Genomic DNA, 27,829 nt, shown 5'->3' with positions numbered 1-27,829 from the left:
GCAGGTCCCCCCTCTCCACGGCGCTGAAAGTCTCCAATGGGAAGGCATATGCCAATACGATTGGTTCCAGCGCCGTCGCAGGAACTGTGAGTTCCGGGGTTGACCTCGAAGGTGGTGAAGAAGGGCACAGGGACCTCCAACCCCGGAGACCGCCGTGGGGTTGGATTTATTAATCTTTGGCGGCTTTGTTTCCAATTATTAAACAGTTAATGAGCTCCGAAGCACCAGGAGGCTGTTTATCCAGTTTACATGCAAATATATTCTCATTGTTAAAATTACACTGTTTCTAGTACTGTAAGAGCTCATTAATTCAAATTCCAGTAACCTATATCTTGGTCAATCTGAAGAAATTCGAGCTTGAGTTTTTGAGACAGATGAACTCGTGATTTCTGGTGAACGAAAACCCTGGATATTATAATTTTTATAAATAATTTTTTTTTTTTTTTTTTTTCTTTTTGAAATTATAATTGTTTTTTTTTTTTTTTTAAAGGGAAGAGAGTACCACCTCTGGCTGGAAGAAGGGGGACCCTTAGCCTCGGAGGAAACCACACATAACGCATTAGAGGGAATATTTGGGTCCCCTCCAATACAGTTTCTGTGTGCTTTTCTCCTACCACTCCCTTTGATTTTTATTTGCTTTATTATATGTTTAAACTAAACAGCAAACTTACATATGTTCAAATTTGACTTGCTGGTGAATATCTTGATTACATGTTATCCTGTACCCAAATATCACAACACCCCAATAAACTGGTCATAGTACGCGCAAAAAAGGTAATATACAAGGGGCACTAACTACAAATGGACTGTTCAAGATATTAATGTTCAAGATAAAAATAAGATACTATCCTGCAACAAGTGCTGGACCAACTAGAGTGTAGTGGACACTACAAATATATTTTGTGGACTCTAAATATATGAACATTAATTGTGTTCATTACGTTAATCATCAAGCGGGGTGCGTCTCATCACACATACACAGACAGAACGGGTGCGACACTACCGAAGGTCATGCTTGTCACTTCGCTGCAAGGGATGTGCACCAAAACCATTGTTTCAAAATAGGCATTGCTCATGTGCCAAGGAAACCAGCGAGGTGTCAGTCCCTTTTGGCCAGCAGTGTCTTCCTGGAAGAAGCTGAAGTCGAGGGGAATCCATGGGAAGTACGAGGCTGCCTTGTGATGTCATCCAGGGACACCCCTTCGTCGCACTCGTCCGCTTCACTCTTAATCTCCATCTTCTGCAAAAGTCCCATTGTAAGGAAGGTTATTGTCTAGCTCTCAAACTGATAACTTTATACTATTCCTAAACATTCCACATTTCCTCTCTCGTTCAAATAACATGTGTTGCTATTTTGTCTCACATTAAAAAATAAATTTTACCTACTCATCAGGTATCTTACAAATCACTTTTCATCCTCTTTATTTTCTCCAAGGTGGTTCCATGGTGCTAGCCACTCTAAAATGCTCCACCCACAATCACACCAGGGGCCAGATTCACGAAAGCACTTACGAACCTGTAGATCTTTTATTAATCTTTGGCGGCTTTGTTTCCAATTATTAAACAGTTAATGAGCTCCGAAGCACCAGGAGGCTGTTTATAACAATAACAAGAGTTGAATGGGAAGTTTTCATGCTTGTAAACTGTTTAATAAATGTAACCAAAGCCGTCAAAGATTGAGGAAAGATGTACACGTTCGTAAGTGCTGTCGTGCCTTTGCAAGCCATTAATATCTTAACAAAGACCAGAGGCTCTGTTAAGATATTTAGTTTTTTAAGACCTACTCCCCCTCAAAGGTGCAGAAGATCCTAGGTCACTCAGGATATAGGAACCAGAAAGGTAATGTAGCAAATGAACTAGAGCAAGGCAAAAGTAAACAACAGAAAACGAGATGCCCAACAGTTAAGGAGTTGCACCTCTACTACCAGGTGGCAGGACCTGGAGCTGGTGGCTCAGGTGGTAGACCACCTTCAGACACGTGCCTGGTGCTGGGAAGAGCAGTGTTCCAATGGGTCGCCCTTGTCCATCGCGATCCGGATTTTTCAGACAAGTTTAGTCATTCCTTGGACTGTCCTATGAGGGAACTATTTGCTTGTGTATTGGACCATTCTTTTAGCATTAGCTTCACGCGCGTCTATTTTTATGCGTCATTTGTATGGATTCGGAGAATCTGTTCACCTCGTTGCCCCTGACAGGGTTTTCCCTAGATTAGGGTTCCTCCCTCTGTTTAGTGCAAGATCTGTTGACTTTTTTGGTTAGGGGCTGCACAGGGGTTCACATGCTTATATTTTGGCGTCACTACACACACTTTACAGTAGTGTTTGCTAGTTAGGTGTTTGTTTATATATGGATCCCTGGGAAGCGACCCCCCGTGCCTGGTGTTTCGACTGGTCTTTACCTTCGGGATCTGTAAGCCCGTTGTAGTCTTTGGCGGTGTTTGAGATGGATCAACCCACCTAACCCGCTCTCGCTGCGGCGTACATATACAATGACGTACGTAATATATTCATGCAAATGACGGCAAGATCTCTATTGCAGATAAATATACAGAAAGTGCAGCTCTAGCTTACACCAGTAAAATCAACAAGGGATATGTGAAAAATATATATAAATAAGATATAATAATACTGCTTTAAAATATACAACTAATAGTTTATACATGAAATACAAGTGTATATATAGATAATGCAGAGGAATCACAATAACGTGACTGACAGTCAAGACACCGAAGCCACCACACACATGTGAAATAATAATAACAACACTGAAAGAAGTGAGTACCTGCATGATGAGCCTGAGGAGCTTAGTCTGCTGGTCGAGCGTTGCAGAGATGTCCCGGAGCCGCTTCCTTTGTCCCTCCAGCTCCTCCCACAGGTAGTCGTCCCTGCCCACGCTCTCTGTGCCCTCCATGTCTGCTCTCCCAGCCATGGCGTAGCAACAAGAGATTTGTTAGAATGTGATAGCGACGCTTAGAAGGAAACATTTCAAGATATTTTGTATTTACCGAAGTGTTGTCAAAACATAAGACTAATCTATCTTTCTCGTAGTAAATAAGTTCCGACGAAAACGGCAATCATCATTAATGAAATGAGATGCTATGATTTTCTAATATTGTCATTATATATATATTCACCAACTGATTTTTTTAACCTTGCACAAACCCAACACTGACATCATTGCATGTACTAGCTCTATCTATAAAGCAGTTACACCTTGTATGAATAGTGGACCTTTTACAAAGTTTATCTGGATTAATATTTGTCACCTGTTCCACATTTTGTCTTGATAAGATTATTCCTGTCGTGTCTAGCTTAGTATTGCTAGTCCTTAGGAATAGGTCCTAGTCCTTAGGAACTCTACCGCCCCAGAAGCTCAACCTGTGCCCCCCTCAGAGGCGCAGGGAAGTCTGTTTTTAAATCAACCTCATCGAGTAAATAAACTCGAAGAAAGGAAGCGAAGTAAACCAAAACTGCAAGGGGTCATAGAAGGTAAATAAACAATGGAGCAAAGACTCTTCAAACAATCCACTCAGTAGTTAGGTCATACACCTCTCGAGTTATAGCTGGCCGCAGCCAGATGGCAGCACCGCGGGAGGTACCGGCTCCCCGTGCCAGCGGTTCTCAATTCTTTACATGATGTCGGACACGTCTGACCTGTTCCTTGAGTTGTCACCCCCTTCAAGTCCCAGATATCCTAGGTATGTATTCGCCATACTCTGAACTCTCTTGTTGGGGGAACCATTTGGTTGTGTATTGTTTAAATTTTTAGTATTTGCTTCGCACGCGTGTGTTTACAAGCCTCGCTTGTTGTGTGGACTTGGGGAAACTATCTGGAGCTACATGTGTGTAGGACTGCTCTTCGCTTGGCGCTCGCAGGTTCCGCCCTAACACTGACCAACCCATCTTCCCTAAAATGATAATACTTAACTATTTAGTACAAAGTATCAGTATGTTGTAATAGATCAACTGAAGTTCAATGTTTTGGTTATTTTTAATTTTATTAGGCTAGAAAAATAAAGCTAAAACCTGAACATGAACTTTCCTCGGCCTAGTATAGCATATATTGTACTATATTAAACCTAAGTGTGTATTAGGCCTAGGGTTGCTAGAGGAGGTAAGGTTAAGTTTGGTTCTATATTTGTTGCGGTTAAAAAGTTTACCAATTCGCTAAATTTAGTAATACAAAACGACAACTTTTATCTATTGCTATTTGTCTGTGGCTAAGCTCCTAGTTTTCCACCTGCGTCTTTCGTCATGGCAGAAATAAAGTATGTTTCCTGTCACTCTTTTTTTGTCTCTGTCGCTTGTTTCGGGTTTGCTGGTATTGTCTCTTCTGGACGTTTGTGACTAATACTGTCGCCTCTTATGGCCTTGGCTGAGCCACTTTTGTTGGGTTTCGGCGTCGATAGTTGCTCGGCGCTGTTTGGCGAGTTGTCTTGCGCGTCTTTAAACCTGACTTGCGCATTCTTCAGTCTTCTTGATCACCGGACACGATGTCCATTTTTCTTTTATCTTGGTTCTCGGTCGCCCCTTCAGTTTGTGATTTCTTTTCCAAGGCTTTGTTTTTGTTGGTTCTGGCTTCCGATTGTAGGGTTGGGGAACTTCATGGTTTCTAATGCAAACGGGGTTTCTTTTTCGGCCTTGGTGGGCGATTTTTTCATTTGTTGTCCTTTGGTTGTCTATTCTTGGTTTGGTCGGCTGAAGGTAATTATTGGGTACTGTGGCAGCTGTTCGTTTGTACCTGCGCGGAACCCAGGCTGCTACGGGAGTGTGCTTCATTTGTTGATCCAATCCGATTGGTCCCCCTGTTCAAACGCTCGTTTGTCTGGGATAGTCCGCAATGTGAAGTCTAGCTAACGTGCTGTCTACCCTCGCGCTAATGATGTTTAGAAGTTTGCGTTTTCTTGTTTTTCTTGTATCTAGGGTTGATATCAGGGTTTTTAAGGTTTAACATGGTCCTAACGGCTCGTTATCAAAGTCAATGTTCTTTGTTACCGTTGGCTTGTCTTGCCTTGAATAAGGTTTCCCATACTGGTTTTCCCTTCGAAAGTTCGAGCACAGCTCTCCTCCCCTGGCGAGTCCTGTTCTGCTGCTTTCGATGATTAGCAACAGTGAGCCACCGTTCGGATCCTCCAGAAAATTATTTAATTTCCTATAGAAAGAGGTATTTAATTTTTTTTTTTTAAAGGATCCAGGTGCATGGGTTGGTCTTGGCTCCGGACTTGTTGTCATGGAGACTCAGCAGCTCTGGTGGTGCTACCACCTGGCGGCGGCCAGTTGTAACTGCTGGGTGGATAGTTCACTACCTGCTAACCTTGCCGTTGTCAATCTTTCTGGTAACTTATCAAAAGTTTTACAGAAGTCTATGTACTTTAAATCTGCTGGAAGTCTTCTCTACATCTTTTACTACAGCTGCCTGTGTTAGTTGGTTATCGTTTACAAAGAAGTGAGCAGGTTAGGAAGGCAGGATTTATTTCATGGAAAAAATAAAATTATGATGCTTTACAAGGTTATGCTCTGTGAGATGGGGTGACGCGTTCCTTTAGGATTCCTTCCCCATCTTGGAGATAAGGGTGACAATTGCATCTTGCACGCTTTCCCTAGCACGAGCCATCAATTGCTTTATGCCCTAGTTCCCAGTGACTGCTGGATGCCCGGGGGCGAGTGGTAAAGGAACAGTGCCAGTCGTGCCAACCTGCCAGAGTTCGAACACCGGTCTTTCACGCTAGCGAGCTAAACAGGTGAAAGTGCAAACTAAGGTACAGTCGTCTCTCTAAATTTAAGCCGAGTCACACGGTTCTTTGTCCTTCAGCCAACAAATAACAGACTTTGGGGATAAGAATGTAATAGGTATTTGAATTAACAACAAAGGAAGGAATGTGATCTACGTGTAAGATGAGGAATATAAACTACAAAGGGAGCATACTTATAACATTAGGGTTCATTAGATACTACGCGCAGGAATATCCCTGCAAAAAAAAAAAAAAAATTAGATACTAAATATACATAAATGTATGGGTCTTGTAGTACAGTGGTCTAGTCTCTCCTATGTTCTCTTAGTATGTTCCCGGGAATTAGGCAACTGTTGTGGGTTGCGTTTTGAGGAAGGTCAGTAGATGAACAGCGAAGGGGGGATGGGGGTCCTAGATATAAGTAAAGGCTTCTGGTCTCATAATAAATGGTTTGCACAAATGTCTTCACTCTTGGGGCATCTTTCCAGATGCCTTGGTGGCGGAAGACCAGGGAGGGGAGGGTACCCACCTGCATATCCCTTGTCACTCATGGGACAGGCGAAGTTGAAGGCACTGAGGATGCGGTGCAGGATACGTGTCCCGCCGCAGTAGTTGGGATAGACGAGCAACTCCGACTTGTTCACCCGCTGGATCAGTACCTCGGGCAGCTTGTTCTCCAGCTCCGTGTGCAGCTCCACCTGAACACCGCTGGTCAGTGAATGCATGACAACACAAACACTAGAGCACATGCACTCATTCTTGTAAACACATACTTTTGTATGCACCCTCACATGTGTAGATACACATGTATAAACACGCATGCACACTGTTGATGTATATGTTAATAAACATTGCGGCTAGAGAATGTGTGAGAAAGAGAGCAACTTGGTCTCACCTGCATGGCGATTCTCTTGAGCTGGGCGTTCTTCTTCACGCTCTCGATGTCCCCGACGGCCAGACCGATCAGCAGGTTCATGAGCAGGATGGGCATGAGGATCATGAACAACACCAGCAGAACTGTTCACGCCCCGGTCACCAGGATAGGGTTAAGGGCAGGGTCAAGGGAGAGGGGGTAGAGGCAAATTATTCAGGGGTGAGTGGAGGGAAGGGCGTCATTAGGGGAGAGGTGGAAAAGGAGAGGTGACGGTCATCAAGGGATTAAAAGGGGGTTGGAGGAAGAGTACAAAATGAAGCATTAGTGGACGAGAATAACTACAAGATATCATAAACATTAACCAACAGTGCAGGACCAAAGGGATCCTCAACATTCACATACTCTCATCGGTAATATTCTCAATAGAACAATACAGATAATAAGTTATAATGTGCGAACACAGTTGTAAGGAAAGCACAGACCCATAAAACGTAATGTGTAACTCTTGATATAGTTTTGCAATACATTTCAATTACAAATTCAACAAGACAACAAAAGTCGTAGAGTTTATGATCACAAAATGACGTAAAAGTTTATCATTACAAGCAGCCACCTGAAAGGCATATTTAATAAGAAAAAGTATGATAAATTGATACACTGAAATCACACTAGCGTGACATATCAAACAAACAAATCCACAAGGGCCGTGATGAGGGTTGCAATTCTTTTAACAATGTCGTGGCTCAGTTGAATAAGGCGCGTCTGGGATCATCATCCCGGGCGTAGGTTCGAACCCTCATCACAGCCCTTGTGGATGTGTTCCTATGATAAACTGAGTTTGTACGGAGCCAGGAGAGTGGGACTGACTGAAGGTAGTGCGAGGGAAGAGGAGCCGGTCTCCTCTGACGCTCTCTTGGTAGAACGGGTAGACGAAGATGGTGAGGAAGTCTACCTCCCCCAGCATCATGGAGAAGGTGTGCAGCATGGACATGGCCACGTTGGAGAAGGAGAGGTAGCCACCCTGAGGACACAGTACAGGGATTAGAAAACGGGGAATAACAGATGAAGCGCGCGTGCACCCTTCCCTTCCCTCCCCACACACACACACTGCGTGACTTGAGCGAGACATGATGTAGAAGAGATGTGGGACTTACGTGAGACATGAGGATGTAGAAAGCGAGGCCGAAGGCGACGATGAGGACAGAGAAGACGAGCAGAACCTTCAACAGCGTGTTGAGGATCTCTAGGAACATCACTATGTATATCCCGATCCGGTCGAACCTGCGGCATGGAGGAGGACCCGTGGTTATTGATGGTGGTGACTGATGGTGGTTATTGATGGTGGTTATTGATGGTGGTGACTGATGGTGGTTATTGATGGTGGTGACTGATGGTGGTGACTGATAGTGGGGGGGGGGGGGGAAGTCTAGTGGTGACTGAATGGGGGAGGGGGTGAATGATGAGAGGGGGGGGGGGGGGTGCTAGTGGTGACTATGCATGGATATTTCTGCGCGGGGCCCCATACTCTCTGGTTGGTCCACTGTGTTATTAATGTCAGCCTTACTTAGGAGGTGGACGAGTGTTTAAGACTCGTATGTTGGCTTCAGTAAGGTTATGTCGAATGTGTTTAATAGTTCATTATGCCGGGGGACAGGCAGCCAGTGTGTATTTATATCGAGGTCCCCTCTTCCCCAATCCAAGGTGGAACTACTGACCATCCCTCAGGATTCAACCCCACAACAACCTAACTATCTCCTGGGTTAGAGACGCAGAAGTCACGGATGAAATAATGTGCCTCTTTAGTGTGAGAATAGTGAATAGGTGATATAAGTTAGTTGCAAAAGTAGTTGAGGTAAGCTATTCGTAGATTCAATAACATGTATACAAACAAGAATGTCTAGTCACTGCATTTGGTGGCCGACAACAGAGAAGGAGGGGTTTAAGAATGAATTATCAGGGGGAAAGCGCCAAGCCATTACGACTATATAGCACTTGAAAGGGTCAGGATGAGGATTTGGGATGGGACGGGGGGAAGGAATGGTGTCCAACCACTTGGACGGTCGGGGATTAAACGCCGACCTGCATGAAGCGAGACCGTCGTTCTACCGTCCAGTGAACTACTGCTCGACCTTGAGGTCAATGTTCGGTTGGTGTGTACCATCACAAACCTCTGGAAGTAGAGCAGGAGGGTGAACCAGGCGGTGAAGACGGCGAGAGAGGCAGAGTTGAACTGCTGGGCCCTCCAGCCTGTGCCCAGGAACACCGGCAGCACCATGCACACGGAGGTCAGGTACAGCGTCCACTCCACCACGTTGATGGGCTCCAGCAGGTACTGGAACCACGTGAACGGCGCATGTAAACAGACGTGGGGTCACGAGGCGAAATAGTGTGATCAGGGAAATAGAATGAAATTACTAAATTGAACTACTGACCTTTCCCAGGATTCAACTCTATAACATTTAACTCCCGGGTTACCTATGTACTAGTAGGTGAACAGAGGCATTACAGAAATGTTATTGTGCCCAACCATTTCTGTTCCAGCCTGGATTCGAACCCGGGATTCCCGACTGTGAGTCGAGAACGATCACGGCTGTCCTACCGAGCATTCAGGGAGAGTACATTAATTTCACAATGAAGTGAAATTATAATTTATCAGGACACCAGGTGTGGCAAACAGATATGATTGAGTGCTGAATTGGAGATCAGTTAATGAGACAATGAGAGGTATATGATACATACCTTGAGGCGGTGATGGTAGAATTGAATCATCTCCTTGATCATGCTGAGGCCGGAGAGTACCAGGATGGCTACTCCCATGCAGTACATCCACCCCGTGTTCTCTGTCACCTGTCACGACCACAACACCCAACACTTCAAGTTCAAATATGTTTATTGAGGCAAGAAAAAATACATCTCAAAGGGATAGAGTAGCTTAGGCTATTTCTACCCTCCTAGACAACACTGAAGTTAGGCTACTCACCCTACACACCCTTGGCTATAAGAGTTCTTTATTTCATTGTTTCAATAATTTTGGTTTTGTTTGAAGTTCGGTTTTTGTTTGGACTAATCTCGACTTAAATTTAAACCGAAATAAGTTTGATACATAAATCCTACTGTAACCCCGGTCGACTTCTCTCAATGGTTCTGAAAAGTATTGGGTTTCAAGACATGTGGGGTTGTTTTATATTATGGAAAATCTGAGAGTTCTGTTTTTTTTTCGGGCAAGAAGTCCCAAAAGTAATCAGGGGACTCCCCATAATGTCAGTATTAGAAGTAATTTCTCTTCCTCCTCCCATGCTCTCTTCCCCCCCCCTCTTTTCATTATAAGTAATCCCTCCCACCTCCCATCCCAGAGACCTCATGTGTCACCCCATCCAACACACGCACCTCGTACACATAACGATCAAAGTCGTCGGTGGTGTTGTTGTAATCGAAGTGGTGGGAAGCGTTGACGTAGGCGGAGACGGCGCTGTTGTTGCCGAGGATCCCGACGGCGAAGACGGTGACCAGGAAGAGGAACACCAGGTAGACGAACAGGTTGGACAAGTGGATGTACTTGCCGTAGGCCTGCCACTTCATCTCCAGGAAGGTCTGCGTCAGCGGGTGCATCAATAAGTCGACTCGGCCGCTTTCCACCATGGCCTGAAGGGACCAAGGGATAGAATGAGGCTCGGGGATGGATAGCGACCGTGTTTTCAGTTTTTAACCCTTTTAGTCCCTCGATCTAATGGGCAAGGGGGGAGGAGTAGGAATGGTTCCAAATGAACGAGATGATAAAGAAAGGGCAAGTGTAAGTGTAAAGTGTTACACTTACACAAAAAGTGGAAAGTGTAACATGGACAAAATGGATAACGACAAAAAAAGGAGAGAAGAGGTGAAACAAAGTTAAGGGACTGAAGGAAAATAAGAATTTAAATGGGAGTAGGCGAAAGAAAAGATGGGAAGGGTGAGACCTTGGCCTGAATATGGGAGGAGTGGCAGTGGGAGATAATCAGTGTTACACTGATGCTGCTACAGACATTCCCTGGCTTGGTACCGTCTTTTTGATAATTATTTGCTATCACTTATAATGTATACTACACTTCACTGCTACACTATAGTTTTACAAGTATTTTTCATTCTTCAGTGCTCATTCATATACCCATGTGGAGTATTATTGACAATCCAACATGCATTAAACATTGTATTATACTGCATAACACAACAGTAAACTGTATCATCATGCATCTTAGAATGCAAGCCTCCACGGTAGAACTGTCGTACATTACAGGCGTAGAGAGGCTGAGGCCGGAACTTGGGGTTTTTGAGCTTGATCCTCTCGGATTGCAGCTGTTCCTCGTTCAGTTGAAGAGGGTCGAAGCAGTACCGTACCTGTCGGGGGGAAGAGATCAGACTTGAGTGGGATGCGTCTCTCGTGTGGGGAGTGAGGGAGGCTGAACTATGAATATACAACAAACAAGAAGTCTTATTCTATTTATGATCTAGAAAGTGTTTCACTGGACGAGGACAGGGGATAAGAGCACCGGACGAAAGGACTGAGAAAAAACAATGAATAAATTATTCTTGAACTATACATAATGTATACAACGTCACATATCTGAATGTACTGCAGTAGACTTTCCAGGACTTCCCGGGACACTCTGTCCCTTCTTAATCTTTAAAGAAGCAAAGAATCTGTTCTAAATTTAGAAATATAATATTAAACTTTCTCTTGCAATGGAAGTTTTCCCATCCACTTGAACTGGCCGGTACTATGGCGGCCCTCACTTCTTGACGGGATGCCGTTCGACCCCCGATGGTCTAAGTGGATGGGCACCATTCCTTCCTCCGTCCTAGTGTCCCAGCTCCCTGACCTCGTATCCCTTAAAAGTGCTACATAGTCGTAATGGCTTTAAAATTATCTCCTTTAACTCTCCTGGACCTGACCCTCCCCTCTCCCTGCGAACTTACATAGAAATCCTTGGATGTCTCCTTAACGCTGGCCCTGGATATGGCCTGGTCCATGACGGCCTGGAAGACCTTGGGCAGCGTCCTGATGAGCGCCATACACACACACCCGTTCAGGCTACTCGAAGTCGATATCACCTCCGACGGGCTGACGGTGGTCACGCAGGAGGAGGAACAATATTAAAATGTCTTAAGCATAGAAGTCTCATTATCACAAACATCGATCTCGGTTGTGGTAGCTTATAACAAAGTACAGAATATATAAATAATGTGATCATCTACACATTTAACTTTACGAATAGTGTCTGGGTTTTGCGCTGATGGAAGTATGAATGTTTGTGAGTGGGCTTTGTTTTGTATGGCTGGGTGACGTGCTGTGCTAGATTGGTCTTGCACATTTTGAAACCTTTGCTCTCTCCTGTTCTCATTTCTATCGCTGTCTATTTTTTGCATCTTTGTGTAGCTCCAACTGTCCACATTCCTCTCTCACCCTGTGTGTCTAACCTCTCACGCACTCTGCATCACTCTTCTCGTTCATAAAATGTTCACTTATTCATTTGGTTAAATTGTTGCTATCTTGTCCTTGCTCTCATCTTACCCTCTAGGATGGGTCACAAGCGCGTGGGCAGCCTCAGAGAGCCTGCAGTGGATGGCGTAGTCGATGGGCTTGTATTTGTGGTTGTTTTCCAGGAGCTTGCAGTTGAGGGTCATGAGTTGGCTCACCACCTCTGCCTTGTTTGCCCTGACAGCAGCGTGCAGAGGAGTGTTCTGTGAGAGAAAGGGAAAGAGTGCGCGTGGTCAAGATGGCCTCGATCAGGGTAGCTATTCAGACTGCTTTACTCCCTGCAACCACCCTCTTTGCCACGTAATCCAGGGGCCAGATTCACGAAGCAGTTACGCAAGTACTTACGAATGTATACATCTTTCCTTAACCTTTGGTGGCTTTGCTTTCATTTTTTAAACAGTTTACAAGCATGAAAACTTGCCAATCAACTGTTGTTATTGTTATAAACAGCCTCCTGGTGCTTCGGAGCTCATAAACTGTTTAATAATTGTAAACAAAGCCGCCAAAAATTGAGAAAAGATGTTAAGGTTCGTAAGTGTTTGCATAACTTCTTCGTGAATCTAGCCCCAGGCTCCTATTCTGTAGCCCCCGACCCGGGGAACCCTCAGCTGACAGTAGTCCTCGGCCCAATTTGCTACACTCACCCCATCCTTGTCGGTTTGGTCGAGGGTATGGCTGTGGACGGCGAGGATGGCACTGATGGTTTGCTGATGTCCCCCCACGGCGGCCAGGTGTAGGGGCGTCCTCCCCTGGTGATCCCTGTGAAGCAGCGCCCCCTTTCTGATCAGCAACTGCACCACGCGCGTGTGACCTGCGGAGTTTGCGAAGGGAAGGGAACTATGCTGGAGTTGTTGTTGTTTTAGATTCAGCTACTCTGAGCAAAAGTGACAAGTAGCACGGGCTATGGTGAGCTCTTAGTGGATTTACCTGGCACAGGAGCGAGGGTATGCTGGAGTAAAGTAGAGTGGTTTAATTGTGAGATGAGAGAGACAGAGTAAGAGGATGGGACAAAGGGTGTGTGTTGAATTCAGGGAGAGCAGAGATACTTAAGTGACTTTGGGAGGGTGAGTTTGTAATGACCTTCTTGGTCTGTAGACATGCATCACTGGCTAACAACCATCCGGACTGCTCACGAATCTCGCCTTAGACATTAGGGCCTTACTAGACCGACGCAACATTACCATAAATCGCCCTTCTTACCTAGTGTGTTCATTCTGGTGAAGGTGTTGGAACTGACATAATGTGAGAACAGTGTTGGTGAAAATTCAAGAGCAATAATGAATGGTGTTAACGACATTAAAGTGACTATTAGTGAGGATAGTGACCGAGAACGGTGCAAGCCACGACCAATAAGGATATTCTGAACGGTGAATTAGAAAAGTAGACATAAAACAACTTCGCATCGTTGACTCGTACTTGAAGTACGCACAATCAGTTAATCACAGAACGATATTTTCAGTGTGTCCCAAAACACTAACAAATTGGTAAGGACGTAATGAAAAGTCTCAAATGATATTGGTAACTAGTAGTAGGCATCCGTCAGTCTCAGGAGTAAAGTAATTACCATTAAGGAAGCCAAACAACAAGGGACTAACTGAGGTGTTGTCTAGATTTCAAATCTTTAGATCTCTAGCGAAATCTCTCGAGGTAATCGCGACTATATGGCAGTATTACTGTCACATCATGAGTAATGATAGGTATTACGTGTTGGTGGTTGCCCACAACCAGGGGGTTCTTAGGGGAGCGGGGACACTGTGATCAAATGAAACTCAGAGGGAAGTGGCGTAACCGAGCGTAAACATGTTCTTTGGTATTAATTTGTCGACACCTAAATTCGTGGTAGGGGTTCGAGAACAGCTTGGCGGTTTGGAAGGGGAAGCGAACAGGGGAAGCAGATTAAGAACCACACAGAGAGAGACTTGTGGAATAACGAGCTATTGTTGGAGTCGCGGCCATTATATAGATCATTGTGGCCACGTAATCCTCAACATAATGGGAGGTGAAATATTCGACAACCACGGCGGGCTATTTATCCTGTGCTACACTTCCCCCATTACATGGCACGACTCTCTATTGACTAACTTCATTTACGTGTCTTAAGTCGCTTTCGTTGTGTGGGCGCAGTCCGTTCTCTTGATTTGCCAGAACGTACAAAATATTGGGTACTAAAGTACACGAATCCAACTTCCCTCCACTCTCAACCAACCAACGCATAGAAAATGTGAATATTTGTGGCTGCGACGATTCATAATACCATTTATTTTATACAATGGGGATCATAGCGTACACAATGAGACGTATTAGTTGAGCACAAGCGAGGTATGAACTAAGGGCCAGATTGATTGATTGATTGATTGATGAAGATTAAGCCACCCAAAAGGTGGCACGGGCATGAATAGCCCGTAAGTGGTGGCCCTTTTGAGCCATTACCAGTATCAAGAGCTGATACTGGAGCCCTGTGGAGGTGCGACTGCACCCTGCGTGACGGGAGATGTCTCCCGTCGTAAGGGCCAGAGGTGTGTGTGTAGGTGTATACCTTCCTCGCTAGCGATGTGAAGGGCCGTCTTCCCTTCGTCGTTACACTCGTTAAGGATGAGGAACCCGCTGGAGGACTCGACCAGTTGGCGGACGGTGTTGTACCTGCCGTACCTGTCGGGGGTTAGAAGCGGCGTTGTTATTGATCTTGTGTTAATACTGGTTATATGGTTACTATAATAGTTACCATAACCGACATAACCTATAATCGTTACCGATAACCAGAGCGCAACTCCATAGTCTCCTGAGACTGATGGATGCCTACTACTAATAGTTTTGAATGAATACTTTGTCTTTAAATATTTTTAGAATTATTTAGACGTTATAGTGTCATCACCTTTCCTTGACACCTTCGCCAAACACTAATCCCTATCCTTATTGCCATTAGAGAAACTAGCATTATCATAACCAGTGACCATCATTCAACTACCCCTCATAACTACCACAACCACCAGTCATCACATCACAACCATCAGCACCGACCACCATTCTCACCACCACCAGTATCACCCCCACCATCATTTAGTACCACCAAAAGACCTGGGTTAAACATACTTGGCGGCGAAGTGAAGGGGAGACTCGTTCCGGTTGTCTTTCGTCCTGACGGAGGCTCCCAGGCGGAGGAGCGAGGCCAGGGAGCTGACGTGCCCCGTTCTGGAAGCGTAGTGCAGGGGAGACCAGCCCAGAGAGTCCTGCTCGTTCAGCATGATGCTAATACGGGACTTCCACTGTTTGGGAGAGAGACGCCAGACTTGAAACACGGCTCGTAAGGTGTTGAATCGACTTGAGAATGGTCCAGGAGGGACCGAAACGTCGTCGTCCCTTCATTTAATAGTGTGTGTGGATTGGTCAACGGCTCGTAAGGTGTTTTGTTCCAGGAGGTTTGTTAGTCTGTTGGTGGAGGACTTTGTGTTGGTGAACGTTTGTTGGCGGAAGACTTGTGTTAGTGAATGTTTACTTGGGCCCCCGGTGTGAGGAAGGAAGGCCCCCCCCCCAGTGTGAGGAAGGAAGGGCCCCCCCCCCCCAATGTGAGGAGGGAAGGACCCCGGTGTGAGGAAGGAAGGGGGCCCCTGGTGTGAGGAGGGAGGGCCCCGGTGTGTGGAGGGGAAGGGCCCCGGTGTGTGGAGGGGAAGGGCCCCGGTGTGTGGAGGGGAAGGGCCCCGGTGTGTGGAGGGGAAGGGCCCCGGTGTGTGGAGGGGAAGGGCCCCGGTGTGTGGAGGGGAAGGGCCCCGGTGTGTGGAGGGGAAGGGCCCCGGTGTGAGGAGGGGAAGGGCCCCGGTGTGAGGAGGGGAAGGGCCCCGGTGTGAGGAGGGGAAGGGCCCCGGTGTGAGGAGGGGAAGGGCCCCGGTGTGAGGAGGGGAAGGGCCCCGGTGTGAGGAGGGGAAGGGCCCCGGTGTGAGGAGGGGAAGGGCCCCGGTGTGAGGAAGGAAGGGCTCCAATGTGAGGAAGGAAGGGCTCCAGTGTGAGGAAGGGCTCCAATGTGAGGAAGGGCTCCAATGTGAGGAAGGAAGGGCTCCAATGTGAGGAAGGGCTCCAATGTGAGGAAGGAAGGGCTCCAATGTGAGGAAGGAAGGGCTCCAGTGTGAGGAAGGAAGGGCTCCAGTGTGAGGAAGGGCTCCAATGTGAGGAAGGAAGGGCTCCAGTGTGAGGAAGGAAGGGCTCCAGTGTGAGGAAGGGCTCCAATGTGAGGAAGGAAGGGCTCCAGTGAGAGGAAGGACGGGCCCCAGCGTGAGCCTGGGCCGTAGCTCACCCAGGCATCCTTGGCGTGCTTGAGGGTGAGGAGTTCGCTGACTGAGCCGCCGTTCATGATCACGACGTGAAGAAGATTCTTGTCGGTGACGTCCCTGATGGCGGGGTCTGCGCTGAGGGTCAGGAGCATGTCCACGCTGCGCCAACAGCCGTGCGCAGCCGCCAGCAGCAGCGGTGAACGGTGCTCAAGGTCCACCTGGTCTACGTCGGCACCCTGGCACGGCATGGAGACGAGGCGTTTAGGGTTGGTCAATGATCCGGTGGAGAGACGAGAGACGAAGAACAACCAGATTAGTAGGTAAAGAAGAGTTGAGATGTCACAGACAGCGACTAAACTATACACACAGAAATCACACTAACGTGTATAATATATATATATATATATATATAATATATAATATAATAGGTGAGTGTTACCTCCTGAATCAGGTAGCGAACAAGCTGCGGGTGGTCGAACATAGCAGCACAGTGGAGTGGACTCATCCCTTGGGCGTCTTGTGTTGTCAGAGCTTTCATCTTCTACACGGCCCGCAGCGCGAACACCGGGATTAAACGAGGAAGAATCACGTCAGAGCAATATACATACGAAAAACCTTCCCCACCCAACATTTCCAAAAGGAAGCCATCTATTTATTTTTATTTTCAACCCATTTTAGTGTTAATAATTCTCCTCCCTTGTACAAAGAGCCCTGCTGGCCGACTGACCTCTTCGGGCTGGAGTGTAAACATGAGCTTGACTATGTCGCAGGAGCCCTGGGCGCAGGCCAGGTGGACGGGCGTGGAGCGGTCGTCCTGCTGGGTGGAGATTAGGGCTCCGCTCTTCAGGCACATCTCCACAGCCTGCAGGGTCACGTACATCATGTTAGCGCCGCATGGTCACACAAGGGGAGATGTAAACATTGCTCACTTGGTTCTTAAACAGCTTCTCTTTACTGAAATCCCGCCTGTTACTATTTATTAGGTTTTGATTTCAAGATTCTAAATTTGCCTCGTCTCTTTTTCTCTCCATCACGCACCCAACCTCCTGACGCCTCTCCTCTCACCCATTCAACAATTAGTGTTCCTATTTCACCTACCTTTCTAACTTCCCCTTCCATTTCCACCTTGATCTCCCCTCCCTCCCAACTCCCACCTTCATTATCCCCCTCCCTCCCAGCTCCCACCTTCATTATCCCCCTCCCTCCCAGCTCCCACCTTGATCTCCCCTCCGTGGACGGCCAGGTGGAGGGGCACATTTCCCTCCAAGTCTGGGATGGTGATCATCCTCTTCCTGACACAGCCGCGGCTCTCAGCGTAGTTGAGCAGAGCCTCGAGGACGCCGATGGATGCGTTGCGGGCGGCGAGGTGGATGGGGTGGTAGCCGTTGTTGCAGGGCTGGTTGGGGCACTTTTTGAACCCCGGACTGTTCAGCTGTAATGGGGGCAAGACGTTAAAAGGGGGAGGGTCACATTGGCATGTCTTTGGGTGAGAGAGGTCTAGGGGGAGGGATTTAAGACGAGGGAAGCAAGTGAATTAAAGGAGAGGAAGGAAGAACTCGTTGTAGGGAGGTGGGAGAACTAGGAGACACGGAAACTAGTGGTAGGGAGGTGGGAGAACTAGAGAAGGGAAGCAAGGTCAAACGGGATTGAGGGATTTTGTTTTTCTTGGAAATATCTTTCGTTAATTATATTTTTGTGCATTGGGGTTTGTTATTGTTAATTTATAGTAAATGAAATAATGTGTGTGGTGATTATTTTGTCAATTGATTTTTAGCAACTTTCCACACATATTCATACGCCATAGATTATATGTATTCTTGTGTTCGTGTTTTAAAATATGCAGCTGCCATTCCGTACAGTGACTTGGTCTTGCAAGGCAGCGGTCCGAACGCATATTCCAGCAGTTTTGAAGGTTATGCCCCACATGTTGTTTAATGACTAGAGCCCATTAATTTTTCCAGTTTGTAGGCCTATTTTTGTAATGTTACTATATGCCTCCCTGGTTGCTACATGTTCAGTTTCCCTCTTAAAGCACAACATTAATGAATGCTAAAAGTAGAATATTTTTTATTTAGTGAGCATTTTGCATTCTTTACTTAAAAAATAAGTTTTACTTAAATTGTACAATAGAATTTTTACGTTTATATTGCAGGGATTTAATTTTAATACTTATTTCACCACTCGTATCTCCTGTAAGGATATTTTTATATTAATTATTTTGAAAGATGGCAGAAGAATTGGACAAGACGGAGGGGGGGGGGGGGGGGTGGGATGAAGGATACATGAAGATGGCTCTAAGGACGACATAATCAGGATGTAAGACATGTGATGGACAAAAGGATGATACAGGGAGGCCTTCTTTGCACTCTATGACTAATTTTTCCTTTTTTTGCATCTTGTATTCTATGACACACAGATTAGGCCAAGAGATGCGAGTGACAAAAATTCTTTTCTTTGCAACAGATGTCCGGAAAGGTGAACATGTTTCGTGGAAGAACCCACCTCGATCACCCCTGTTTGACCTTCTAAACAGGTAAGTTATTAAGCTATGTGGCTCACTGGGTAGTTGACTCATCTGCCCAAAACGCTTTGCGTAATAGTGGCTTTAGGCATTGTATGTACTAGCTCTATCTATAAAGCCAACAAACTTTGTAAAATCTCTTTATGTATGTACCTTTACCTAAATAAAAATTATTATTATTATTATTATTTCACCTTAGTGACATTTCAGGTAACTCTTTTTTTTTAACATCGTAGGTAAGCGTCTACTTCTATGAATGGATCATCAAACAGTTAACTCACTTCTACATGATTGATCTATCAGTGTATTAGCTTCGTACCTAACTCAAGTAACTAACTTAAAAGGTTCTTCACTGACTCTCAAGATAGTTAAGCAGCTTTAATCTTGCTTGACTACTATGGTTCTTGGAATAATTGCTCAGCTGTTGTACCAACCAGACACTTGTTAGCCCTTCATGGCACTGGAGTGAATGTTCGGTTATCAGAGCTGCTTACCGGTCATTTCGGCTCCTTGCCTGTCCCTGAACGACTCGCCGGGCAACTGAAAGATTCACTGGGGCACCCAAATGGCTCACTGCTGCACCCAAATGACTTACCGGGGCACCTGACTCCTGAGCGACTCTTGGTTAATGACTCGCCGGGGATGGGGGAGTACTTGGGTTACTGGGCACATCATTGACTCACCAGGGCACCTGAGCGACTCGCCTGACAATCGAGCAACTCACCAGGCACTTGGCACAGGCCTCGTAGTCATATTTGGCGGCAATGTGGAGAGCGGTGCTGCCGTTACAGTCCTTCTGGTACAGGTCCACCAGGCCTTCGCGGCCCACCAACCTCTTCAGCGACCCGACCTAGTTCGCCAACACCAGCGGCAGGAGGAGAGGTAGAGAGGAGCAGGAGCAGGGAAGGGAAAAGTAGCGGAGCAGGAGGCGTATAAGAAAGAAGGAAAGGCAGGCAGAGGAGCCGAAGACATGGGAGAGGGAAGGGGCAGGTAGAGAGACGGGAAAATATTCAGAAGAAAAGGAAAGCAGAGGGGTGGGAAGCGTGTAAAGAAAAAGAGAGGGGCAAGCAGTGGAGCAAGAAGGAAGAGGAGAAAGTTAGTCGGAAGAGCAAGAGATGTAAGAGAATGGGGCCAAAGAGATAGCGAGAATAAGGAGAAAGAGGGCAAGGAAGAAGCAAAGTGGAGAGAGAGATGCAACAATGGTGTGGCGTTGAGGAAAAAAATATGGTCAAATTAGCGTGCAATTAATATTTTATCTTAATTATAATATGTTGTATTTCAGTGTTATGTTTTAAATTTGCGATATTTATCATGCTCGTCCACAATTACACAGCTGTGATAGTTCTTCCAAGCATTTGGTTGTATTCTAACGACTATATATACAAATAACTAACGTTTGGCTTCAATATTTCCTCACATATATATTCAATGTGTATTGTTTTCTGTACTTACAGCTATTGTGGTCAGTTAGTCACTTGGAGCCCCCTCTCCACACCAGGGTTTAGCCTACCACTGCACATTGATGTATATTTGATTTATATACAGGAAGGTACATTGGGTTGTGAGAATACATAACATTGGTGTTCCTATATTCTTGTAAAGCCACTAATACACGTAGCGTTTCGGTAAAAAAAGACGCGCACATTTACAGCAGTATTTAACATGCAAATTACATGTATGTTTATGTATGTATGTGTACATATATATAATCTATTTATATATCCGGTTGTTGTAAAAAGAAATCCAGTGATATTTGCTTTAAAAGTCAGACTACACACAAATCGACTCGGCTAATTACTGTCAAATAATATCAGAATTAATTTTCACCATATAATTGCGAATGACTAAGGTACACAACAGTGTACTTAAATGAATAAAGTACACCAATAAATCACTATTAATTCACAACTGTTGCCTTTTCACGGGCTTATACTCAGTTTTACTCGGAGATAATCACCCGGGACAAAGGAAAAGCAATTGTTATTGAAATCAATGTAGTACCAATAATTAACCGCCCTCCGCAGTAACCTTCACATTGCCTTACATGTGCGCTCATGCACATGTAAGGCATGTGTGGAATTGCGTGTGGAACTGTTTGTGCTCAACCACCTTTACATGATCTACATACTAATATGTGGCACACGTGAGCGTGTGTGTGTATCTAGCACATGAGCATGTATGTGTGTGTATCTAGCACAGGAGTGTGTGTGTGTGTGTGTGTGTATCTAGCACAGGAGTGTGTGTGTGTGTATCTAGCACATGAGTGTGTGTGTGTGTGTGTGTGTGTGTGTGTGTGTGTGTGTGCGCGCGCGCGCGTGCGAGGTAATTATTTTGATAGGTTGATGAGCTAGTAATGAGATTAAGTCACTGAGTAAATCAGTTCAAGCCATTGAGTAAACGGGGTGAATACACTCGATTAAGCTGTGATGAGTAAATCAGGCCAGTTAGGGAAGCAATCCCGGGTGAGTAAGGCAGCTGAATAACCCGGTTGACTCACCTTGTTGCTGTTGACCGCCAGATGAATAGCCGCGTCTCCCTCGTTATCAGTCAGGCTGCTTGTGGCTCCCCTGTGTATGGTTAGTGCGTTAGTATGTGCGTGTGTATATATTTAATACATAAGGGTGCCACCTCTGGTGCAATTGTAGGGACCCATAGCCTCGGTGAAGAAAATAGAGAGTATTCAGAGAAGACCTTGTAGATTCTCACTGAACACCTTGAAATTTTCTTCTTCTACCCCTATTTTTTTATTAACTTTAATAATTTTATTACACTCTGTTACAGTTTACAGAAAACACACATATATAATAATCACTGTTCGAAGACCTCATCCAGCTTTTCGGAGGCTGGGTGCGTGCCCAAGATAAAGCAAGCATTTCCTATTTGGATCGCGACACTGAGGCGCTGGAACAGGAAACTGACCGCTCTTGAGTTTCGTTTGCCTAATGAGTTCCTCACCCACCTCTGTTAGGAACTTAAGTGCACATTTACCCCAGGGTCTCAGAGCCTATTGACACGAGTCTGTAACAACGTTATAGGTCCCTTGTACTTTCTGGGTCTCCCTGTAGGTGGCTGTCCCGCCTCCCTCAGCTGTACTGTGAGGTAGATAGATATCAGCCAATGTAGACGCACACGTGTAGTCCCACACGACCTGTCTACCTTCCCTCCACGGCTGCAGGGTGACTCCATCTGGGCGTTTTTGGCTGTTGTCAGGTCTGCACAACTGGGGTTCCCTTTGTGTTGGACACCCAGCTGTAGCCAAACTTCTCTTGATGATGTCATTGACTGCTTCATGTCTGGCAATCTTTCCCTGTGTCTTACGACAGATGAGACCATGGCTGCCGTATTGGTCTGCCCGTGCATGGCCGCAAATACACCGGTTCTCGGTGGAGATAGGGGCGGCAAGGCGCAGAGCAACACCAATACTTAGGGCCCGATGGTCCAGGCGGGTGTCCAAGGCGGTATAAGGGATGGCCAACGGGAACGCCTTATTTTCCGGGAGGTGATTAATATAGGCTCGTGCTGCATGAGCTGCTACTTAACAGTGATGAGGGGGACACCAAAACCTAGGTGATGGGTCGAAGCATTGTTGAAGCTTCCGTGTGGACGTTTCTGACAGCTACCCTGGCAACGAGGCGCCGAAATGTGTTACTGAAGTGTGTGATATATATATTTATATATATATATATATATATATATATATATATATATATATATATATATATATATATATATATATATTATTAGTATATTTTGGTAGCAGTCTTTCCTGTAGACATATATTATTAAATATGACCGAAAAAGTAAGATTATTAATTCTAACACGAATTTTCTCAATATTTCTTATGTAAGAAATATTGAGAAAATTCGTGTTAGAATTATTAATCTTACTTTTTCGGTCATATTTAATAATTATATATATATATATATATATATATATATATATATATATATATATATATATATATAAAATAAGCTACTTCTGTGTGGTGGATAAGTGATGGGTAAAGTGGTTTTTAAGTCTAATAAACTACAGTTATCATTATTCATAAATATAATTATCGTTGATGTAACTCATTTTACTTTGAAACTCCTCATTTTCCCCTTCCCCTTTGTTCCTCATCTTCATTCCTTTTCATTTTTTGCCCCTTTACATTCTTTCATTTTCCTTATTTTCCTTACTTTGTCTCCCTGTCTCCTCCCTTCCTTTCTTTCTATCTCCCAATTTGTGTTTCTCTATTTTTCACACATGGGAACAGGAATAGAAGATTCTAACTGCTGTTAGCAGGTTAAACTTCAGTGGGATGCTCTTGGACGCAGGTTCGAATCCTCTTCACGGCCCTTGTGGATTTGTTCATTTACCTTCCCATAGTTCATGGTAAGCCTTGCCTACTAATTTCCCTGGAACACGACCCACCGATCGGTACATGAACCATGTACCCAATTACTGCTGGGTGAACAGAGGCGTGCAGTTAAGGATTGGTGTCCAGACGATCCTTCCTGGCCAGGACTCGAACCCAAACCAAATTCTTAAAAGGCCATACCTGTTGAGGAGGAGATCGATGGCGTCCAGGGCGTCCTTTAGGACGGCGGTGTGAAGTGCTGTCCGTCCCAGGCCGTCTTGAGCGTCCACATCTGTCGATGATGATGTAGATTAAGACACCCAAAAGGTGGCACGGGCATGAATAGCCCGAAAGTGGTGGCCCTTTTGAGCCATTGTCAGTATCAATAGATACTGGAGATCTGTGGAGGTGTGACGGCACCCTGCGTGACGGGAGATGTCTCCCGTCCACATATATGCAGAAAAACCACATGTGAAAAATAGAAAATGCTAAACGCGTTTTCGGCTCATTTCGCCTTCACCAGAGCATTTTAGAATGCTCTGATGAAGGCGAATTGAGCCGAAAGGCGTTTAACATTCTCTATTTTTCACATGTGGTTTTATCGATACTTGGTTCAGTGGTTTTTGTGGTCGTTGTTGCATATACGCGTGTGTGTATGTGTATATATTGGTGTATATATATGTATACTGGCAGCAGGTTTTCTTTTAAACATGTCTCATTGATTATGACCGTATATTCTGTATTTACTATCTTCTGATTTAGGGCTTCTATCCCTCTAACTATTTTCCTAGCATCAGCTAAGCCCTGATGCTAGGAAAATAGAGGGATAGAAGCCCTAAATCAGAAGATAGTAAATACAGAATATTTATTATGGGAAGACGGGACACCACGAGCGTAGCTCTCATCCTGTAACTACACTTAGATAAAACACACACACACATACATACACACACACACACACACATACACACACACACACACACACACATACATACATACATACACACACACACACACACACACACACACACACACACACACACACACACACACACACACACACTTGTTGCTTGTCGAGGTCCCCCCAACCCCTGCAGGGTCGAACTACTGACCCTCCCGAGGATACGACCCAACAACAATGGCCTAACTCCCAGCCTATAACTACTATATAAACTAATTCACTGCTAAGTGAACAGACACATTAGGTGAAAGGAAACATGCCCAGCCCTTTCTCTTCGGCCCGGGAATCGAACCTGGGATCCCCAATTGTGAACCGAGAATGAATCCAACTCTACTACGAGACCCTTAAATATATAACTATATATTCCACCTTCGTCCTTCTCTGATATCTCGCTTCCTCTATGCTCCCAACGCTTCATTTATGCTCTTGTATGCTCCCCTGCCCCCTCTCGTGTCCCTCAGAGCGTTTCATGCTCCTCTTAGTCTATACGCCCCTTGTCCCTGTCTTCCCCGACCTCGGGCGTCCCCCCCCCCCCTTACATCAAATTGCCTTTTCCTAGTAGCTGGTTATGAGAGTACACAAAGCCTGTGTTTAATATTACACGCACACACACCCACACACGAAGAAACACGAGGGTCGGGTTCTGAGAGAGAGCCGTGTCCGTGGGCTGTCTTTTGTCTCACTCACTAATTAATGAGGGCTGAAGGAAAAGGGGGGGGGGGGGGTGAAATGTTGCCTCTGGAGGAGGGGTGTTGAGGGGTGAGGGCTAGAGAGTACGATGTGTTCTTCTCTTTCTCCTACATTCCTTCCCTGCGTTTTCTACCTCCATCCTATCCCTTCCTTCTCACCATCTTCACTTTCTACTTATACCATACCTCAACCCGTTCTCGCACTTGTTTACAGCCAATATTGGCTTATTAAATAAGTGCATATGTGACATACTAATTGATTGTGAATATTTTAGTTTACCTTGAAAAAGCTTCATAGAAAACACCGACCTCACCTAACCTTCTTAGTATGTTAAGATAAGCATATTGCTTCTTAATTACAATTATTACTTAACCTATCAACCATACCTTCCTCTTTCCTTCCCTTTTACTCTCCCTTCCCCCCTTTCTTTGTTCTCCATTCGCTTCTGCCTTTCTCCCTCTTACCCTCTATATCTGCTTCCATCCCATCCTCCCGCCTTTGCTCTTCGCCTGTAATTATCGTTCAGTGTACTCTACAAACAATTCATGGAGTCCATGTTGGTGGTCTTTTGATTACTTGCGCATATATTTACTATAACCTTGGGGATAGTCTAGACCAGTTATCACTTATATCGAACGTGTAAACATTCGCTTAACCCTCTGGCGGCGCGAACTGAAACTTATGGCGATTATTCGTATGTAAGGTAATTGCTTTTCCTATCTCCCATGACCCCTTTTTCTCCCTCCCTCTTGCTCCTTCCTAAACCAATTAATGGTCTCTTGCGCCTCTCGTTTCCCCTTTTTCTTACTCTCTTCCCCCCTCACTCCCCTCCTTACCCCTCACCTGCACCATGATGGATCAAGAAGACTATGGCTTGCGTCTGGTTGTTAGCGGCGGCGTGGTGCAAGGCAGTCCAGCCCCGCTTGTCAACTATGGCTACTCGTGTTGGGTCGCTTTTATACAGGCGCTCCAGCTCCACTAGGTCACCTTTAGCTGCCATCTGGGGAACGGAGTCAGAGTCAGAACGGAGTCACTCTTGATACTAGTATTGGCTCAAAAGGGCCGCCACTTACGGGCTATTCATGCCCGTGCCACCTTTTAGGTGGCTTAATCTTTATCAATCAATCAACGGAGTCAGAGATTTAGGGGGTTTGTAAGAGGGTCTTTGTGTTAAGGTGTTAGTTAACTCGTCAGATAGGCGCACTGTTACATGAGGGGGATAGCTCAACACCGTATGTCTTCATCAACACCTGGGCTCACCTGTAGGACGTCTGGGCTCACCTGTAGGTCCTCTGAGCTCACCTGTAGGTCCTCTGGGTGTAACTGTAGGTTCTCAACACCTGGGCTCAGTTATACAAACAACTCTCACTTCTCCACGTTGACATCACCTGTGTAGACGCAATACAGAGGTGCCACCACCTGCGCTCACCTTCAGGATCCTGTAGGGGGACTCCACCATGAGGCACACTTGGTTATCCAGGTCGCCCGAGATCGAGCGGCTCCCTCCGTTGCTCTCCACGTCCCTGACACTCTGTTCAACGGGTTAAGTTGGCTGTTCAACAGGTTTAAATGTCTTTCGAGAAGATAAAATATCTGTTTAATATGTTAAGGTGGTGTTTTCAAGAGGATAAGATGTCTGTTAAACAGGTTAAGTTGCTGAAATACATGTTCGGATGAGTACAGATCAAGGGTATATGCATATAAAAGATACAGGGGGGGCGGTTAATACGACGGGTACTGAGAATATTGGGTATTGGGTACAAGGGTACAGCAAAGAACAGCAAGGTATATCTGACTCTACCTGTATCCTATCAGGTAAAAGGTCCAACTTGTTCAACTAAGCAAATCGACTGAGAATACATGGAGGTACAGCCTCCAGTAGTTTATTGATCACGTCTGCAATTGCACTGTATCTAATATATTTTCGTTACAGTTAAAGTTCCCCATGACTAATAATCAAAGTAATATCCTTATTTGGCTTATGGACAGTACAGAAAATCTTGAAGTTTATTGTGGGTAAAATCTTTCGTTCCTGCTAAACTCTGGTGTTCCAGCAGACACCTTGATGAGGATTATTTAGTGATGACCAAACCACAACTCAGAAGATGGAGTGGCGACGACGTTTCGGTCCGTCCTGGACACGATGGAGTGACGACGACGTTTCGGTCCGTCCCGGACACGACTTTATAATGGTCCAGGACGGACCGAAACATCGTCGCTTCTTCTTCTTCCTATGTGTGGTTTGGTCATCATATCTTCAGATTCGTTATTGTGATTCATCGTCTGGAGATGATATCTAGACTAGAATACAATAATAGGTTACTTTTGGTTCCTACTAAGAACAGTATAGAAATGTTCGAAGTATGAGCAAGTGTGAAAAGTATACATACGGTATACTATGATGTACAACAATCATTGGTAACCATGACCCGTTGCAACCCATTCTCGCACTTGCTTGTAGTCAATATTGGCTTATTTAATAAGTGCATATGTGACATACTGATTGTGAATATTTTAGTTTACCTTGAAAAGCTTCATAGAAAACACCGACCTCACCTAACCTTCTTAGTATGTTAAGATAAGCATCTTATTGCTTCTTAATTACAATTATTACTTAACCATGTTACTTAACCATTACTTAACGTTGATAGGTTAAGTAATAACCTTCTTTTAGTCAGTTATGCAAAACGATTTAACATGCTTCTTTATTAAGGGATATTAAGTCGTTGGCCAGCAGATTAATACTTGTGATATTGACTGTCTATCTCGTTTGTGTGCCTGTCAGTTGTCCTCTGTCTGTGTGCCTGTCACTGTCACTGAGCGTTGACGTGTGTGTGGATATTTTCCTCCTACGCCACGGAGTCTTGAGACGAGACGTGTTTGTCCAACTGACAGCAGCCACTGTCAGCAATATGGAGTCTTAAGGCTCAGGCCAATC

At 45.3% G+C, this 27,829-nt stretch overlaps 1 protein-coding gene across 1 annotated transcript; it reads right to left on the bottom strand.

Moving 5' to 3' along the window:
- Positions 1-821: 821 nt before the first annotated feature.
- On the bottom strand, positions 822-27,334 carry TrpA1 (Transient receptor potential cation channel A1). Its single transcript, XM_069319973.1, has 25 exons — positions 27,299-27,334; positions 26,321-26,422; positions 25,735-25,891; positions 23,442-23,532; positions 21,398-21,467; positions 19,625-19,750; positions 17,596-17,811; positions 17,107-17,241; positions 16,819-16,920; positions 16,403-16,615; positions 15,208-15,380; positions 14,654-14,766; positions 12,762-12,928; positions 12,151-12,320; positions 11,556-11,700; positions 10,869-10,976; positions 9,993-10,247; positions 9,345-9,452; positions 8,774-8,937; positions 7,760-7,886; positions 7,473-7,626; positions 6,627-6,748; positions 6,261-6,429; positions 2,782-2,912; positions 822-1,240 (listed from the first exon to the last, which is right to left on the bottom strand). The coding sequence occupies exons 1-25, from the start codon at positions 27,332-27,334 to the stop codon at positions 1,100-1,102; spliced, it is 3,495 nt and encodes a 1,164-aa protein (XP_069176074.1). The 3' UTR covers positions 822-1,099.
- Between the last annotated feature and the right edge of the window lie 495 nt (positions 27,335-27,829).

Source organism: Procambarus clarkii, chromosome 94 (assembly GCF_040958095.1).
Source record: "Procambarus clarkii isolate CNS0578487 chromosome 94, FALCON_Pclarkii_2.0, whole genome shotgun sequence".
In the NCBI taxonomy this organism is placed as follows: domain Eukaryota; kingdom Metazoa; phylum Arthropoda; class Malacostraca; order Decapoda; family Cambaridae; genus Procambarus; species Procambarus clarkii.
The sequence above is the reverse complement of the archived record's forward strand: the minus strand, read 5'-3'. Positions and strand labels throughout refer to the sequence as shown.

What these genes read in the sequence shown, in the direction of transcription:
- TrpA1 (XM_069319973.1), bottom strand. Translation starts at nt 27,334, where the DNA reads ATGGGTTGCAACGGGTCATGGTTACCAATGATTGTT. An exon ending in CATGGTTACCAATGATTGTT is followed by an intron (nt 26,423 to 27,298) that starts GTACATCATAGT and finishes CCCGTTGAACAG; the next exon opens with AGTGTCAGGGACGTGGAGAG. An exon ending in AGACATCCAAGGATTTCTAT is followed by an intron (nt 10,977 to 11,555) that starts GTAAGTTCGCAG and finishes TCCCCCCGACAG; the next exon opens with GTACGGTACTGCTTCGACCC.